General features: G+C 55.1%; 1 protein-coding gene across 7 annotated transcripts in view; it reads right to left on the bottom strand.

Moving 5' to 3' along the window:
- TBC1D22A (TBC1 domain family member 22A) overlaps positions 1-18,719 on the bottom strand; it is a 384,809-nt gene that overhangs the window by 106,096 nt on the left and 259,994 nt on the right. Inside the window, exon 13 of one of the 7 annotated variants that reach the window (XM_032261507.1) lies at positions 11,129-17,428. The exons of the other annotated variants lie outside the window; for them this stretch is intronic. Within the exon in view, the coding sequence (XP_032117398.1) occupies positions 17,360-17,428 (69 nt within the window). The 3' untranslated portion in view covers positions 11,129-17,359. Of the gene's footprint in view, positions 1-11,128; positions 17,429-18,719 lie in introns of those variants that run through there. 7 annotated transcript variants of the gene reach the window in all.

The following is an 18,719-nucleotide window of genomic DNA, read 5'->3' as shown; positions in this document are numbered from 1 at the left end:
TCAGCTCAGCTCTGCCCCATCCAAGCAACGGGGAACGGCGCGGAACGCTCAGCTCAGCTCTGCCCCATCCAAGCAACAGAGTTTCATTCCAGCAAGGACAGGAAGGTGGAGTTGAGACAAATGTGCACCATGGCAATACTCACGTTAGTCCATTCTGACATGTGCAACGCTGAGCCTAGGGCTGAGGCCTGAGAGGACGTGGCAGCAGAAGCATATTCCATCAAGATTCCGCTGCTCCCAACAGCCACGGAGGCAGCACTCAGCCTGGACTCTGGGAGGGACGACTTTCCATCTGCACCACTCACACCAGAAGGAAGCTGCTTTTTGAGGTTCATTGTTTAGATCATGTTTGCAGCAAAAATATATGTGAACCTGCAGGTGCTTTGCTGAAACTTTCCGTTTGTTCTATGTATGCCAGATCTCACTTGGAAATTTAGTCAAATGAACTCCTCTAAAAACTTGCTTTCGCAAACTTTTGTTGTATTATTAGATTTTGCAATAGAAGTTATTTTAACAATGTACAATATAATTAGCCACTTAATGTTATTAAGAAAAGTTATGAGCCTTTGTGAGTTGAAAAACAGCCCCAAATGATATTTATTAACTATCCAGGACTAAAAATAGGGCCCTATTGCCTCAGTGAACCACATTTAAAAAAAATGTAGAGTCACAAATAATATGTCTAATTACGTATTAAACTAATTCTCGCCTTCACCTTTTGAATTTCTAAACTCCTTACCTCATGTATCATTTTAATTATTTTTCCAGTTCATTCCCAGGGAAACTGGCTGATGGGGAATTAATTAATGGGTCCAATAAAGAGGCTGCCAGCATTGTTCTACCACAATCTGCACCCTGGCCTCATTTGCATGTCTCCTTTTATTCTAAACAATAGCACTGCTGAGATTTCGGCATGAAATTGTTAGCTCATTTAAAAGGACACAATCATATCCATTTCCACAGATATTCATCAATTATCACATTTTACTGCAACATGAATCCATGAATAGTGCAACCACTAGAGTTTCTGGCCCCAGGGTTTTAGAGAAATTACAGGTATTTAAATATCATATGGCATATTCCACTTGATAAGATGATTCTGGATTATTTCAGGTCCACAGAAAGATCTTATGTGAAAAGCAGATGTTCTATGATGCTGTAAGTTGCAACATTAAAGTCCACACTAGAAGAGCTGCCTTCATCTTCTGACATCTCACAGCCTTGGGACTGCTATAGAGACTTCAGAGAAAGAAACATGTCTTCCTTTGGTGATACTGGCTATCCTGATAGCTAGCAGTGTCCAGGATGCCTGCTTTGTACCCAGTGATGCTGGCAGAGAGGGAGAAAGGGCACTGGGGCAACGACTCCTCTCCCTCGACCAGTGGCTACCCAGTCAAGGGTCCTGCCAGAATGGGAGCCTGGCACCCATATGGACACCCCGACTTCTGCCCACAACATCTCTGCTGCCAGCCTGCCAAGCCAGGTGACTAGACACTGCCTGTGGCCAGACAGGGCAGCCCCTCTCCCCAGCTCTCCATGCCAAGCACTGTGGCTGACTCTGGTTGAGGTGTGTCTACTCCCTGCCCCCTCTCAATTGAAGGCTCCCCAGAGCAGGGGACGGTGCTCATTGGTCTGTTGTGTCCAGCATGTAGCATCAGAACACACCGAGTCCAAATGTTCAAAGAGGTACTCAAAGCATCCTACATGACCGGATGGCCGACGGATGGACAAATGTGTTCCAGAGACAGCGCCCGACAAGCAGGCGTCCATCCCCATTCCTAGGCAGGCCTTCAGGTACCTGAAGAGGGCCGCTGAGTTGGGGAAGTGCTGAGCGAAGCACAGTTCTGTGAGTGCACGTACGCATGCGCAAGTGTGTGCGTGCATGCCGGCGCACGTGTGGCCTTAATCTGTTTCGAGTTATTAAACACATGACGATGGTCCCTTCCCGAGACTTTGGCATCTCCGCCTGTTCTGGCCTGACCCCTGACACCGCTCACAAACCTCCCGCCCTGCTGAACCCCTGACACGACAGGGGCAGACGCACCCAGCAGCTCTGAGCATGGCATCTTCGGATGGTGCCACCTTTCGGATTAGAGGGGCTGGTGCCTCCTTTACTCACTGTGCACCTTTACTCATCCGGTGCCCCCTTCACTCACTGTGCACCCATCAGAAGGGCGTTCTCTGTGGACCACAAGGAGCATCGCTGCCAAGGCTGGAAGGCCCGCCTCTGTCCTCTTGCATGCTAATGCCCACCTCTTTGTGCGCCCTGGCTTTTCTCCTGAGCACCTGACCCTTCATCACAGGGATGAATAAGGGAGGCAGGATTTATTAAACTAAACAATGCCTGAAAGAGCTTGTGCTGGAATTTACAATGATTCTCTTCTGTCTCCAAAGGCCTGGAAAGGAGAGACAGAGTAGTTAAAATGAGGGGCTTTTGTTGAGACAGAGTCTCACTCGGCTGCCCAGGCTGGAGTGCAGTGGCACCATCTCGGCTCACTGCAACCTCCACCTCCCGGGTTCAAGTGATTCTCATGCCTCAGCCTCCCGAGTAGCGAGTTTATAGGTGCATGCCATCAAACTCTGCTGATTTTTGTATTTTTAGTAAGACAGGGTTTCACCATGTTGGCCAGGGTAGTCTTGGAACTCCTGACCTTAAATCATCCACCTGTCTCAGCCTCCCAAAGTGCTGAAATTACAGGCGTGAGCCACCATGCCTGGCCAAAAGGAGTCTTTTAAAAGGACTGGTATCAGGAAAGCAAGCCAGGCACAGGCAACAGAGGCTTCAGGGGTCAAATCTTTCTATTAATAGGCACACCCATTCAAGACAGAATTTGCAACGACCTATCCAAACACCAGCGTTAGAGCTGCATTAAAAAACAGACGTGGGGTTGGGTGTGGTGGCTCACACCTGTAATCCCAGCACTTTGGGAGGCCAAGGCGGACAGATCACTTGAGGTCAGGAGTTCGAGACCAGCCTGGCCAACATGGTGAAATCCCATCTCTACTAAAAATACAAAAGTAGCCAGGCGTGGTGGTGTGCTCTTGTAAACCCTGCAACTCAGGAGGCTATCGCAGGAGAAATGCTTGAATCTGGGAGGCAGAGGTTGCAGTGAGCTAAGATTGTGCCATTGCACTCCAGCCTGGGTAACAGAGGAAAATACTGTCACAAAAAAAAAAAAAAAACAGATGTGGAATGGTCCAAGGAGGAGAGCAGAGATACAGGTATGCCAGGGGTCGAGCACAGTTCATGGGGGGCCTGAGGTCTCCTCAATGCCCAAAGCAGATGAGTTTCAAAGAGGTCAGCTGTCTGGGCAATTGCTGCCTCCCGAGCTGCTGAGTGCCAAGGTACAAGGAATGTGGAACAGAGCTGGCCAGCAATCTGTCAACACCGTGCTTTGCCTTCCATGAAAATACATGACAGCGGGCACATGGCCAGGCTGTGCTTCCCAGCCTCCCTCTGCAGTTGGGGGGGCACACACTTGTTCCCTCATCGCCAAGGGATGGAAACAGAGGGACAGGTTCCCTCCAGGGGAGCATCTCTTCCACGGGGCTGAGCCATGATATGTACTATGCACCCTTGGTTGGCCAAAGCTTGCTCTTCCCTCTCTCCCAACCTCCCCTGACTCGGGCATCCCCTCCTGTACCCCCCAGTAATGCAGGCACGTCCCAGCACACCCCAGCATTGCAAGAAACCTCCCTTGAGGGAGCCACCCACTTTGGGATTCAGGCGGCACCACACCCACCTCCTGAGCACCAGGTGGCTTTGTCATTGTGTGAATTTTAAGATGCTTTTTCTTTTCAACAAAACCAGTTTTTTAAGAAGTGCTTGTGGGCTGCACCCATATGCCTTGGTTTATCCAGTCCCCAGCAGCTTAGTTCCCCAACTGCTGCTGGCATGTTGCAATGCGAAGTGTTTTGATGACACCAATCACCTTCCCCAGCTGTCCTCCACACACATGTTTCTTTCCACCGGCTTGTTTAATGCAAGTCTCTCTGTATCTCCCAGGCCGCGCGGGCGGTGGGACTCAGCAGAGGCTCTGTTCCTGGAGGCGTATGTCCAGCTGCCTGGTGGGCATGGGCCCCAGGGTGCCCAGGGTCCGCTCACTCAGCATGTTCCCAAGGGGACACCGCATTTCTCCTGCACCCTCCTTCCCTCCCACCCACGCACAGCCAGACACAGGGGCAACTGGGGAGATCGGGCGGGATCACAATGTGGCCGAGGAGCCCACACGGCTCCTCACCTGAGGCCCTGAACTCACTCACTTGAAACAAAACAATATAACATCAAAAGTGGCCGCTTCTACATCTTATAACTTTGCAGCTTCCTCACATAGGATCGGAAAACTGAGGATGTGACCCTGCAGGTCTCCCCGCAACTCAACCCAACCAACCCCGGCCCAGCTGAGAGGCCTGCTCAGTCTTCGTGGAGACCCACGGCAAAAATAAATCAATACATACATGAAATCTTTTGTCATACTTGTTTCTCAACCCTCCCGGAAGGCCAGGGAGCCAGGCCTGCTCCCAACAGAAACAGGTCCAGAGGTGCGCAGCCATAGGAGATGCCGGCAGGGGTGTCCTGAGCCCAGCCCATGCAGAAGGGATTCCACTTGCACAGAGCCCACCTGCGAGACTGCAACTCTCAGAATTCACTTTTCACTAATGTTAGGAGGAGCCAAAAAGAACTCAAAAATAGCCTTAATTTGTCATTGAGATTCCTTTCCTTTAAAAAAACCCATAGGCCGGGCACAGTGGCTTATGCCTACAATCCCAGCACTCTGAGAGGCCAAGGCGGGTGGATCAGGAGGTCAGGAGATCGAGACCATCCTGGCTAACACGATGAAACCCCGTTTCTACTAAAAGTACAAAAAATTAGCCAGGCGTGGTGGTGCACACCTGTAATCCCAGCTACTCAGGAGGCTGAGGCAGGAGAATCACTTGAACCTGGGAGGCGGAGGGTGCAGTGAGCCGAGACTGTGCCACTATACTGCAGCCTGGGCAACAGAGCAAGATTCCATCTCGAAATAAGGAAATAAAAAATGTAAAAACCCTGATACAGCCTTTAAAAACTGCCTCTTTATCATGATAATGATTAAAGTGTACAGTACATTTTTCAAAAAGACTGCCAACTATAGAGAAGAAATTAAAGACACTTGGAGAGATAACATTTATTCTTCATGAAATTTAATTAAAAGCAGCACATTCCTGACACCTTAATGGGCCGGCGATCCTGAGTAAGACAGGGGACACTTGCAGGGGCGATCTCAGAGTTTATGAACACCTCGATGCCCCAGGATTCCTTCTAAATCACCTCGTCCTGCGCTACGGCGATGGCCACAGTCACCACAGAACCCCGCCAGGCACTGAGGAGGGCGAGGGGCAGTGAGTGCCGGGCATGGTGGGAAGGGCCAGGCCCAGTTTGGCCCTAAAGCCACGTTTAATGTTACTGCATTAGCAGCAGTGAGAACAGGAATCATTTTTTTCTGCAAATGTACTACCATCTCTGTACTTAAAATAAAATGCCATTAGGTAAAATGGATCAGACTGAACCATTTAATCCTCCCTGACATTAACCATACTGAGCTGAACGGCTCAATCTGCAGAGACAGACAACAGGGAGCTCAGTTTTCTAATCGTGTGTTTGCTGAAGCGCAAGTGGCCCCCATGCCGGCGTGGGGCAGCATGATGCCCCACATCACAGCCTGGGAACTCAGCAGCCGCGCTGGCCTGTTGCGCTGCTGACCGGGAGAGGGCCAGGCCACCACAGAGAGAGCGCAGGTGCCAGCAGCAGCTCCCCGGCCACAGCAGAGCATCGGCCCTGCTCCACGAGGGCCTGTCCACGGCCGGTGGATCTGTGTCCCCCGAGCCCAGATCCTGATGGTTCCTGTGAATGTGACCTCACTGGAAAACAGGGCCTCTGAAGATGTAGTTCAGATGAGGCAGCGCCGGAGAGGGGTGGGCCCTGATCCAATGATGGCATCCTCACAGGAAGAGGACAACGTGGACGTAGCCACACAATGGAAAAACGCCACGTGGCGACAGAGGCCAAGGCTGGAGTGAGGGTGTCATGAGCCATGAACTCCAAGGATGGCTGGTAACACATGGGGCCAGGAAGGGGAAGCATGGGGCAGATTCTCCCTCAAAGCTTCCAGAACAAGCCAGCCCTGCCCATGCCCTGATTCCAGAGGTCTCAGGGGTGTCAGCCTTCTGCGTGTGGTACCTGGCGGCTCCAGGACACAGATACTCCACACAAGTGACAGGCCAGTCCTGACGTTCTCCACCCCCTCAGGCGTGACTGGAGGGGCGCCCAGGCTCGCTCTCAACACCGTGCTCCCCAGACATTCCCGGAGCCCCAGCAAGCATGAGGCTGGTGGTGCCCAGGCCTTGTACCACAATGGCCAGGCTCCGTGTGCCCTGGTGTGCCCCGCCGGCTCCCTGCAGGTTGTCATCCCCATTGCTCAGATGAGGCCTGGCTTCCCCGCACAGGGCTCCTGCACATGGCCGGGCCTAACTTTCGCCCCCCGGCTTTCCGCGATCACTTCACAGGCAGACCTGTCAGCGGCAGGAGGGGAGCTGTGCAGCTCATGCCCAGTCCAGAGAGGCAGCAGCTAAGCTTGCACTCCAGGACGCCAGGGGACAAGATGAGGATGAAGAACGCTAGCAGGGGTTCCGCGCTGGCCCTGCCAGGCCGGCACTGTCATGAGCGCTACTAAAGGGACCTGAGAACTGGAGAGAGAAACCCCACCACTAAGGCCATAGGCCTACTGAGGCACAGGCCACAGGGCTGCCCTCGCCCACACTACACGGGGGCTGAGCCCTGGGCTCTGGGGAGGGGGGCACCATCACCGCACTGTACATGCTCAAAGACACACCCCATGGCCTTTCTGCAAGCAGAAGGCATGAAGAGCTGAGTCTAGGCCAGGCAAACTGCAAGCCGTCATCATTTCTGATACCACACTGTGTCTAACTACCCCGAACAAAATCGCATATTAAGGATTTATAAAGTGGCCCGTGAAAGGCAAAGACAAGAAAGTTGAACAATTAGACGGTTCCAGCCACTGGAGACACTCTCAGCCAAAGACAGAGCTGGCTGGAGGTCATGTGGCAGGATACGGGTACAGCGCTCCCAGGCTTAGCTCCCCTCGTCTTCCCCTGCCCCCGAAGGAAGCCTCAGATCACAAAGCAGGCCCTCGCTGAATGCTGAGAGGTCAGAACAGGGCTGATTAAATTGCATTTGCATATGTATTCCTGTTTTTCAATATTCAAGAAATAAAAACGTGTGAAGCCCTTTTAATAGCTTAGACTTAATTCACATTGAGCTATGCCTTTGTGTGAGGCCACTTGCTTTGCTGGTGTGAGGGAGCAGACGGACGCCCTCCGGAGAGCAAGCTTCTGCCTACCGTGATATCCAGTATCCCACACCCAATTCCAGCGTGTGGGGGGCTGGGGCTAAACTCAGACAGGCTGATGGGCTGCCAGGGCGTCCTCAAGTGGACACTGCTTCAGTCAGATCAAAGGCTTCCCAGCCTGGGACGGGGCAGGCTGTTTAATGTCATGGGGATGAGGACAAAATCCTGCCCATCTAGGGACCCCCAGAGGCTGCTATGCCCGGAAAAGGGGGAGTATTCAAGTAAATCAGGGGCCCGGACCCAACGAGACTGTATTTTGGAGCAAGTTCACAAATTGTCAGGATTCTCAAGTCTGTTTCATTGCAAACTGATGATTTAACCGAAAAACCATTCTGAGAAAAAGCATTACTCTTACTATCTTGAATGCTCCCTTCAATGGTATCAGGAAAATCCATACATACTCCCATTGGGCCCACAGAGAAGGGTCCCCGGGACACCCTACTCTCAGATGCGAAGTCTGGAGCCCGGCGGCTCCTCCTGCCACACGCCTGCTGCATCCCTGTACGGGGTGCCAGTGGCCAGAGCACTGGAAACAAGCGTGTGGGGCCTCCTCCGTCTGGGGTCAGAACAAAGCAGCTCCCACAGATCGGGCCCCAGGTCCGGGGCCAGCTGTCACAGACAGGCACTCAGGGGAGGCTGCAGAGAGTGCTGGCCTGTGAGGAGCCCCACTGCCGAAGCAGCATGCAGGCTGAAACAGTCCCAAGGAACACTCGGTGTCACCACCTCTGGGAAGAAACCTGCTCTTTGGTACACTCGGGTACTGCTGCAGAGGGAGAGAAACCCTGTCTCCAGAAAGCTGAGGGGCTCAAAGGGCTCTGGACGGGCTTCTGGCCACAGGTAGGGCATGGTCTGGCTCCGATCCCAGGCTTCAGGCCCTCGGGGCCTCCGGGTGCAGGCTGAGAGGTGGCGGAGAGGTGGGGCTGCATCTGCGGATCCAGCTGTAGAAAGATGCAGGCGCTTCCACGGAGACATTCAGAGTGTGAGTCTGGCATCTGGAGTGTGGGTCGGGCACCTTGCCTCCACGACCAGACAAGAGACACAAAGCGCCGATCCTGCAGGCACAGCACCCTTCACTGTCGCCTCCAGAAAACTGCCAGAAGGGAGCCCGTGTGTGACCCCACCATGCAAAGGGCAGGCCTGGGTGTGGCCTGAGTGTGGTCAGAGGAGCGGTCACGTATCCACTGAGTCCTACCATGTTCAGGCCCCAAGGACACCCTCCCTGGTCTTAGAGTGGGTATGAATGGGGACAGAAGGTCACTCTAGCAGGAGGAAAAGGAGATGATGCCAACAGGAAGAGAGGTGAAGAGGGATGATCACAGGAGGCAGGAGCTGCTGGTGCCATGGCTCTGGGAAACCCCTCTCTTCCTGTGTGCTCAGCCGAAAGCTTACCACTGCTCCACCAGGGGGTAGTCCACATCCCTCCATGATTCTGAGTGGGCCATGATGGAAGAGGCTCAGCACAGTGGTAGTGATGCTACATGCCCTCCCAGGCTAGACCACTAACAAGCCACGGACTTCCACCTTGTTCCCAGCGATGCTATGTGCCCTCTGAGGCTAGACCACTAACAAGCCAGGCACTTCCACCTTGTTCCCAGCGATGCTATGTGCCCTCCGAGGCTAGACCACTAACAAGCCACGGACTTCCCACCTTGTTCCCAGTGATGCTATGTGCCCTCTGAGGCTAGACCACTAACAAGCCAGGCACTTCCACCTTGTTCCCAGCGATTCTATGTGCCCTCCGAGGCTAGACCACTAACAAGCCACAGACTTCCACCTTGTTCCCAGTGATGCTATGTGCCCTCTGAGGCTAGACCACTAACAAGCCACGGACTTCCACCTTGTTCCCAGCGATGCTATGTGCCCTCCGAGGCTAGACCACTAACAAGCCACGGACTTCCACCTTGTTCCCAGTGATGCTATGTGCCCTCCGAGGCTAGACCACTAACAAGCCAGGCACTGCCTCCTTGTTCCCAGTGATGCTATGTGCCCTCCGAGGCTAGACCACTAACAAGCCACGGACTTCCACCTTGTTCCTCTCAGATTTAGCCACCATGCTGTGAGAAAGCTCAAGCAGCCACAGAGAAAGAGGCCCACATCAAGAGAAGTGGAGGCTCTCAGCCCCCTGCCCTGGCTGAGCTCTCTGCTGAGCCAGCACTAACTTGCCAGCCAGCTAAGTGAGCCATCTTCTAACCTGGGGGTCCTCTAGCCCCTGGGAAGGCCACCCAGTCCAGCCATCTGCACTGAACCCTGCACACACTGTGTATCTGTGAACAAAACGATGGTCATTTTAAGTCATGAAGTTTGGGGTGACTTGTTTCACACTAATTGATAACTAGATCAGTAACTTATCCAGATGAAACCTGCAGGCTGCCCAAATTATTCCTGAGTGGTGGGCGGTAGCAAAGAGCTGCCATTCCAAGTAGAGGAAGAAGACTGGCTCTTAAGACCCCGGTCCACAGCCCGGCAAGCCACCACATGCAACAAGTTAGCTTGGTCCTGCATCTGGGAAAAAGCCTGAAGGTGAGAAACAGCAGAGCAAGTGCGGGAACAGGGAAACGGAGAAGGCAGCACCACGCTGACTGCAGAGGAAGGAGGCTGTCTGAAGGCAGGCACGGTGGAGAAACAGGACAGGCAGAGCAGGAGCTGCTCCGGGTGCAGGAGCAGAAGGACAGACAGAGGGAAGGGTCTCACCCTGGTGATTCTCACCCAGAATCATGTGGGGCTCAGGAGCCACACAGATGCTTGGATCCCACCCCCGGAGACCCCAGTCTAATGGGTGTTGGTAGTAAAACCACCCCAGGTGCTTCCGATGTGCTGCCAAGGCTGTGTGCAACTGGCGCTCTAGTATGGGGGGTCAGGGCTAGCGGCCGTCACTAAGGGCGCCCAGAAGGAGGGGTCTAAGGGCAGGTCAAGAGGCTCCCTCAAGACTCGGGAGGTCTGCGCTGCATGTGGGCCCCCGGCTTCTCTCCTCACCCACCTCCTAAGGTCAACCAGAGACTGTCCTCACTTTCCTACTCTCTCCACACGAAGCTGCACCTATGGCTGCAGTTTATGTCTTGATAGCAATAGAAGTCACTACGGCACTTAAACGCTAGAGGACCCAACATGCACTGCATTTTGGAATAAAACAGAAAGAAACATACGGATGTTAGCCCAGGACAGAGGAAGCAACATCAAATGCTTCATTCAGGCAGCCACATGCGGCTTCCGACCCGACTGGAAAGCCAGCCGGCCCAGCCCTCATCCTCCCTCACCCCACAGAGAATGGATTTCAGGCACGAGCAGGTGTCTGAATCCCCAGGAGCACACAGACTAGGGACACACGGAGCTTCTGATTCAGGAGGCCTGGGGAGGACCTGAGAATGTGCATTTCTAGCAAGTTTCCAGGGGATGCTGAGGCTGCTGGTCTAGGGTCCACAGGGTCAGAACCCTGGAAAAACACTGCATATTCTGACTGATGGCAACAAAGGGGGTGAGGAACTGACCTTGTCACACTTTTTTGTTTTTTTTTTTGTTTTGTTTTGTTTTTGAGATGGAGTCTCACTCTGTCACCAAGGCTGGAGTGCAATGGTGCGATCTTGGCTCACTGCAACCTCTTCCTCTTGGGTTCAAGCAATCCTCCTCCCTCAGCCTCTGGAGTAACTGGGATTACAGGCATGCCCCACCACACCCAGCTAATTTTTACATTTTTAGTAGAGACAGGGTTTTGCCGAGTTGGGCAGGCTGGTCTCGAACTCCTGACCTCAAGTGATCCGCCCACCTCAGCCTCCCAAAGTGCTGGGATTACAGGCGTGCGCCACCACACCTGGACTTGTCACACTTTCTAACCTCAAGCAGGGAGGAAACAGATGAACGATTTTAAGGAAAGAATCCTTTACGATGACAAACCACTCCGCTACACAAAGACACAAATCACCGACAATGCGAAATCCTGGCTGGACCTCAAGATGACGACGAAGAGTGGAAGAAGTCGGGTGAAACGGCATACGCTGGAGCCCAGCTTGTCTGAGACTACAGAAGAGACAAAACACGGCAAGCGTGTGCAGCTCTGCGGGACGGCTGTGCTGAGGAGCTCCAGCCGCCCTGGGATCTGTGCTCCAAGCCTCTGTGAGGGCCGCTGGTGTAGCCGGGGCTCCGCCAGGTGCTGGTGACTAAGGACGAGCAGGACAGGATACCCCCTCTCGAGGGGCTCCCAGAACCATGGAACGAGGCAGGGACCACGACCAAGGCAGAGGAAAAGGTGAGGGGAGGAGGAGGAAGCCCAGGACACTTGGCATCTCTGAGAGAGCACGCCAGGCCCTATATTCTGCCCCAAGGAAAGCATCTGGGCACCTTCACAGAGGACCGTGGTGGGGGCATAAGGAAGACAGCATGGCTCAACCTCTCCACATGCGAGCAGTTCCCGTGGTTACCTTGAGTGATCCCGAGTGTCACAGCGGGGCTTGCAAGTATACCTTAACTGGGCAAAGACAATGAAACACAAGTGACCACCTGCCCTCTGCGACTCTGATGATGGGAGCAGAGCAGCCTGAGACATGCGGGATGCCAGGAGAGCCTCCGAAGGCACCTGTGGCTGGGCCGGCTCCACGAAATTGTGTGCCCTTTCTGACACCAGCTTCCTGTGAGATTTGGCGATTCTTTGCTGAGCCATTGCCAACTTTCCCCAAAAAGAAAGAAAGTCAGAAACCCTTGACAGGGGCCGCAGAGGCTGGAGGGAGGCCCGATCCGCCCGCTGCACGTGCGTGGGGCACTGGCTCCTGGCGCCCCAGTTTCCATGAGAAACGGAGCTGACAAGGGCATAAAACATGCAGCAACAGCCAGGACATAAACTGCCACAGTCCTGTCCAAATGAGGCCTTTTCTCCAGGATCCTGAGTCCCAGAGTCCGCGTCAGACAGGAGGGTGGCCATTTCACGTGCGTTCCCTGCAGACCAGGCGGCTGCTCGACGCTCCCGCAGCCTCCCGCGGCCCGGAGCAGACAGCTCAGCCTGGAGCTCATATTCTGTGAAACACAAACAACACGGCACTCATTTGCACACTCTAACTGTGCACTTTTATAGTCACAGCTGGTCCTCTTCCAAAACCATCTTTAGTAATAATCATAAGATCCCTCCTGTTACCATAAAGTCTAAATGCCAGAAGTACGTGCTGGCTGAGACCTGAAAGTGCAGGGAGGCTGCAGGAGCTCGGGCAGAAATGGCACCTGCATTTCATTCCAGTTAGCTCATGACAGAAAAAGGACCTTTGAGTCTCACACACTTAGAGGTGGGAGCTTAAAAAACGGCCTTTCAGGAGGTTTGTCATTCTGCATCCCTTAAAATAATTTATGTTGCCAAATCCCTCAATTAAACAAGTATCTTTGGGTGACAGACACGGACTTGCTCACATCAGGGGTAGAAACACACATACACACTCACAATTCAGTGCTCAGGAGAAAACTTTAAAACCTTCACATGCGGCTCAAACGACTCCAGCAGAAAGAAGGCGTAAAGCTGTGGCTTCTGAAAAGCAAAGTGAGAGTGGGCGCTGGCGAGAGAGGCGGGGGACGCGGCCGGTGCAAGCCCCTGCTGCCTTCACCTGCTACTTCTCGCTGCTCTCTTACGGCATCAAGAAAGGGCCCCAGGCCTCAGAAGAGTGCGCGCCCACAGCAGCATGTTCAGGATGCCCAGCAGGACCCTGGCAGAAAGCCCAGGTGCCAGCCAGTGGAGACGCCCACATGGCATGGCCTGTCCCCCAGTGCTCTGCTACTTGCCAGCTGGTGGCTTTGGACAAGAGCACCTGCCCTGGCTAAGCCTCGATGTTCTCATCTGTACGGTGGCCGTCACAGCACCTACTGGATGTGGCAGTTCTCAGGATGACAGGCCAGCGCGGGACCTGGACACTCCTCAGCTCTTGTGTGATGATGAGTAGTCCTTCTTCAGTGTCAATTGAAGGAAGGGATATGGGGAGTCCTGCTCCCCGGACACCACCTTCCTTCCCACGGAGCTGGATGCCAAGGACCCTCAATGGTGGATGCCCACTGCCCAAGAGCTCAGACCCAACTACGGCTGAGGCCACCAAATGTGTATAGGGTCACATCACACTATGTCCTACTCGTCCCAGCTCCCAGCAACAGGCAGGGGCTTTTCAATGGCCTTTTCCCCCGGCCCCAAGAGCCAGAAGAGCTCTTCCCCAGCCTCCTGGGCATGCCTGCCCTCTCCCTCCCTCTCCACGGTGGCTCCTTTGCCTGGCTGCCTCTCTCTGCCTCCCCACACCTACCTAGTGCTGAGATGCCCTGAGGCCAGGGGCTGCGCCTCCCCCACGACACCAGCTAACAGCATAGGATCGGGCTCCAAGTTCTTGCCTTACAGATCTTTGCTGAATGTCACGAATGTACATACCTGATAGGGGCCTAATCAAAATTCTCAGTGAGATCTACGATTTGGATGCATACTGACACAGTCACCACTGGGGCTGGCTTCTTACCCCGCCCACCCCCCGCCCATCTATTCATCCATCCCTCCCTCCCTCTGTCCAGATGACCACTGCAGCATCGGTTTGCCAGAGACGTGCCAGGGCATTAACCACCCACCCACTCCACGCCCAGCATCAGCTCTGGGCTTGGCGGCAAAACACTCACAGGACTGCGTTGTCCTCCTCCTAGATCTCACACACGGATCACGACAATGGCAACAGGAAGAGAAAGGCAGAGGGGGTACAGCCCCAAGCAGGGCACAAAGGCCGGCTTTGGGGCAGACCCCAACACCCCAGGAGGGAGCAAGCACTCACGTGGTGTTACACCCAGCTCTTGCCAGTGCCCTCGAGACGCCCTCACGTCCTCACCTCCTCCATTTCAGAGGCAAGAAAGAGGCTCAGAGGCCAGGCCCCCCGCCCACGGCCACCCAGCTGCTGAGGGGTGGTCAGGACTCCAACCCGGGGCCATGCTGGGCCTGGGCTGTGAGCCCCAGCTCGTGCTTTAGGGTAAGAATGCCAGGCCTGCACACGCACCCCATGGCCTGTGCCGCGCACACCACAAAGCTTCCCTGCTGACAAGCTAACAATGGGAAGGAGGGAGGTTTGAGGGAATTGGATGAGCCCCTCACCCTTGCCCCACAACTGCGTGTACACAGTCATCAGCCCGGCCTCCCCAGGAACAGCACTCACTGGCAGCTGCCCAGGTGCCCACCACCGGGCCTGCTACTCGACTTCAATCAGCCGCAAAGCGCCTTTCTTGGCTTATCGTATCAGCGAGGGAGAAAGGGATGCCCAGGATTCGATGGGCCTGAGAAGGAAGTAGAGCCACACGGCCAGAACGGCAATGAGCTGCCGCTGGGATGGCTCTCAGCTGTGCTAACAGATGGACATGGCGAGGCCGCGGGGAGGCCTCCCAAGCAGATGCTGGAGGCAGCTCTATGGAGTGTAAGTCACACAGGCAGGAAGTGGGAGTGGGAGGTGGGCCAGGAGTGGACACAGACAATGGGGAGGAACCGCCAGATGAAACCAGCACCCCTCAACTCGAGCGGTGCCAGGAGGAAGAAGGAAACCAAGTCCCGGGCTGGCTCCTCTCCGTCTCCATCAGCTCTTCCAGCATGAGCAGCGGCGGGCCCACTCGTTCCTAACTTGGACAGGTGAGACTTCAGGATCCGCCATGTGTTCCCACCAACATCTTGCTTTTTTCCCAAAACAGCGAAAAGCACCCATCTTTTTCTGCACTGTGGGTCCCTGAGTGTCCTTCCTCCTCTCCTAGCAGCCAGGGGTGCTGGGGACTTGCGTCAGGGATCCTTGCTGAGAGCCCGCAGAACTGGCTGCTGCCCAGAGGCTCTGGCGGCCCAGGAAGGAAAGTGTGGCTCTCACACCAAGTCTGGTCCCTGCAAAGCCGGGTGACTGATGAGTCAGGTCCTCTCCCAGCCTGTCTCCTCTTCCATACAGCGGAGAAGTGACAGCCCATGGTAACAGCTGCCCTTCTAGAGCATTCCCATGTCCTTGGTTCAATTCCATTTCTTAGGAGGACTGGAGCTGCAGCTCACAGAGCCCCCTCCTGTTGCTCCTGCAAGATGGAAAGTGCTGGTACGTGTGTGCGCCCACAAGGCAGCACGCAGGAGCCCAGCCCAGTGCCTGCAGCGCAGAAGGGAGCCAGCGCCAGCAAATGTTATGCTGTCACCCCATTCAACGAAATGACGAACGAGGTTCCTTAGCCAGATGAGCTTGACAATACGTCGTGAGTTTGCCCCACACCAGCCTCTCAATCTCCACCTGTGCACAGCGGCCTTCCTCCTCACTGGCGTCTCTGGTGGCTTGGTCCTTCTGCTCTCCTGATCCTCACAGGCCTGGGAACTGCTGCCCCAAGTGGGAGAGAAGCACCGTCCATCTCCTTCAAGGGCTCCAGGAAAGCAGCGCTCCTGAGGCCTCTCGGTGAGCCTGACGAGGCAGCCCTGGGGCAGGCCGCCCTGCTTGCTGGTCCTGCAGGCAGCTGTGGCCTCCAGAGAGGAGGTGCCCTACTGAGGGGGACTAGGAGAGCAAAGCCCCCAGGCTCTGCCTCGCAGGAGGGGCCCTGCTGACCCCTCACCTTCTCCACTGCAGAGCTGAGAAACAAAGACACGCCCACCCACCTGCAGGCAGGCAGGGAAGACAGCGAAACAGGAGGAAGCGGAAGGTGGCGGAGAAGACTCCACCCCCTAGGCCGGAGGGGACGCGCAGGAAGCAATGAGGCCCTGGGCTGCTGGTGGGCACGATGCTTGGGGCAGCACTTGGACACAGTGAAGGTGCCAAAATCAAATGACAGAGACGTGACAGTGTCCACACAGGCAAAGAAGAGGGAGCCAGTGTGCAGGTGTACGGAAGCCCAGCCAGCGGCCTAGCATGTCACAGCTGTGTGGCATCCGGGGTTTCCACCAAGACCCCAAGAGCATCAACAGAAGAACACTGCGTCCCGCAGAGGACCTGCCAGGCAGCCACGATGTGCTGACACAGACGGGACACCGCCACATGGTGAGCCTGAAGTCCCTGACTGGGGGCAGTGACCTGGAGGGACAGGAAGATGCCCGGGGACTGAGGGAGGCCGCCCTCCTGCGGTCCTGGCTGCCCAGAGCCTGTGCAGTGCTATGCATGGTGACAGCAGGATCCTACTCAAGACAGGCAGAGCCTCCGGCCACTGCCCCTCAGAGCAGGGGGCCATGGTGTGGCCGGGCAAGCACAGGGCCGTCCACAGAGAAGCCTGGTACAACACTGGCAGGCAATGTCCTGGGCACATCACGCTGCGTGACCTCAAGCGAGACCCCTCCCCACGGTGGGAGGGTCTCGGGTCCTCTCTCTGTACACAGTGCATCCCAGGGGGCCCGTCCATCAGGCCGCCTCCTTCTAAATGGACCAAGCCCATCTTCCTTCCTGGCCTCCCACCTCCTCACCTTGGGGGTGGCATCCCTGGGCTCTCCCACTGTGCCTGCCTCTCCAAGGGGCCTCCCTGGCTGGCACCAGGAGGCCACAGAGGCACCATATCAAGAGGGCACAGGCCTGACTTCTGGACTACAGAATGATTCAGTATTTCCTAATGGAATCAAGTATTCAAAATGAATGCAAATTGCTGTAAATAAGAGCTCATGAAAACACTAAAAACATCCCATTCTAACTCCAGACCTGGCTTTCTGGGCTGTCTGCTGCTCTCCAAATGAGCCCATGTTCAGAGTGACAGAGAATCTGTGACACCTTGCTGGGGGTGGGAGGCCCAGTGAGAGCCAACCCTACCCCAAGGAGGCATCCCGCCAGCTCTGTGCTTCCTGTCCAGGCGTGCAGATTCCCAGGGGGCTGAGACACCAAACACTGTGAGCTGTGCTTGTGGCAATGCCTTCCACCTCTGTTCACCAACGCACAACGACCGCCTTTCAGCGCAAGATTCTGGAAGAGCAGGTAGCCAGGAGAGCACCACGGAAGCAAACTTAATCCCAGAAGACAAACCAGAGAAGGATCGTTCCCCAGTCATCACAGAAGGTAGCGGGAGCAGAGGAATGAGAGAGGTAGGAGGGGAGCCGGAGAGGAGCAGCCCTGGGGCTGTCAGGAAGCGCCGGCTGCCCCCACCACCCCGCAAGCAGCTGGGGCTCACTGCCCCCCCCACCTGCTCCTGTCACAGAGGGTCTCCTCCAACGGAGCCCCACAGCCGGGCACAGGTCCGCTCCTTGAGGGAACCTGAAAAGCACTGCTGGCCCAGCCCTCCAGCAGAATCACCAGGGCCTCTACGGGAAGGGCCTTTTGAGATCCATGGATGTCCCAGCTCCCTAAGCCACGCTTCAGCACCCAGGGTCCGCCCTGACGAAGTCCAGGAGGGGCAAAGGTGCACGGCTGAAGACCATTAATTCCAGAACCAGACCATCCTTTAAGCTTGGAAAGACGGTATCTTCCAAATGTGTGCATTCCGGAATATTAAATAAATAAAAAAAAAAAAAAAAAAAAAAGGTCTTACAAAGATTTAAAAATTAAATTGTAGTTAATTTATCTATAATGAGGTAGCTTCTCTGAGAAATACAATTATAGGGAAATTTGCTCTAGTCTGGAAAGTGGAGGTTTATGTATTTAGAAACAACAAGATTACTGGAATGTTCTGTTGAAGCAGAGGCGGGAGCTCCTCCCTGCTCCCACCCCTCAGCTCGTTTGCTACTAACCACAGCCCTGAGGGAAGAGCGGTCCCTGCACTGACCCAGCCTCCCACAGGGTCACAGGGGCAGAACCCATGGAGCCCCCTGGGGAGGCCTCAGAGCCACCGGCCCAGGCAGGTCTCCTTAGCAGAGAGCACTGCTGTCCCTAGGCAGCTGCGAAGGTCCTCAAGGCTGTCACCCTCTCTCTTCCCTCCCCAACGCTGGTATGTCAGTCTCCTCATCCAGTGACACTGTGACCAGGAGCTGCCACCCAGGGTCAGAGTGGAAGCCAGTCTACCTGCCCACAGCATGGCAGACACACCACAGGTTCCTCCCAGGCTGCCCCTGCCACTTCCACCTCCACCACTGGGTACTTCACCCTCCTCCACCCGCCCCCAGGTTCTGCCCTCACGAGGTCCTTGCCAAGCCCCTCCACGGCCTGCAACCCAACTCTGGGACCCACATGTCTCTGGCTGCTCTTAGTAGCTGCCTCCCATGACCACCCTGTATTCTGTGCAGAAGGCAAGCTCCTAGAATCAGGGTCCACGCGGTGCCTGGAGACGCCTCACGTGCGGTCCCAAGCAAGTGCTGGCTGCACCAGTGAGCACTCTGAACCGATGCTCCCCAGCTTAAAATGTCCCACCAAGACACCACAGATGAAGTGAAAGGTCTGAACCGATGCTCTCCAGCTTAAAATGTCCCACCAAGAC

This window comes from Sapajus apella, unplaced genomic scaffold (assembly GCF_009761245.1).
Source record: "Sapajus apella isolate SASKATOON/1434 unplaced genomic scaffold, GSC_monkey_1.0 scaffold123, whole genome shotgun sequence".
In the NCBI taxonomy this organism is placed as follows: Eukaryota; Metazoa; Chordata; class Mammalia; order Primates; family Cebidae; genus Sapajus; species Sapajus apella.
Note: the sequence above shows the minus strand (reverse complement) of the source record. Positions and strands in the feature narration are given on the sequence as shown.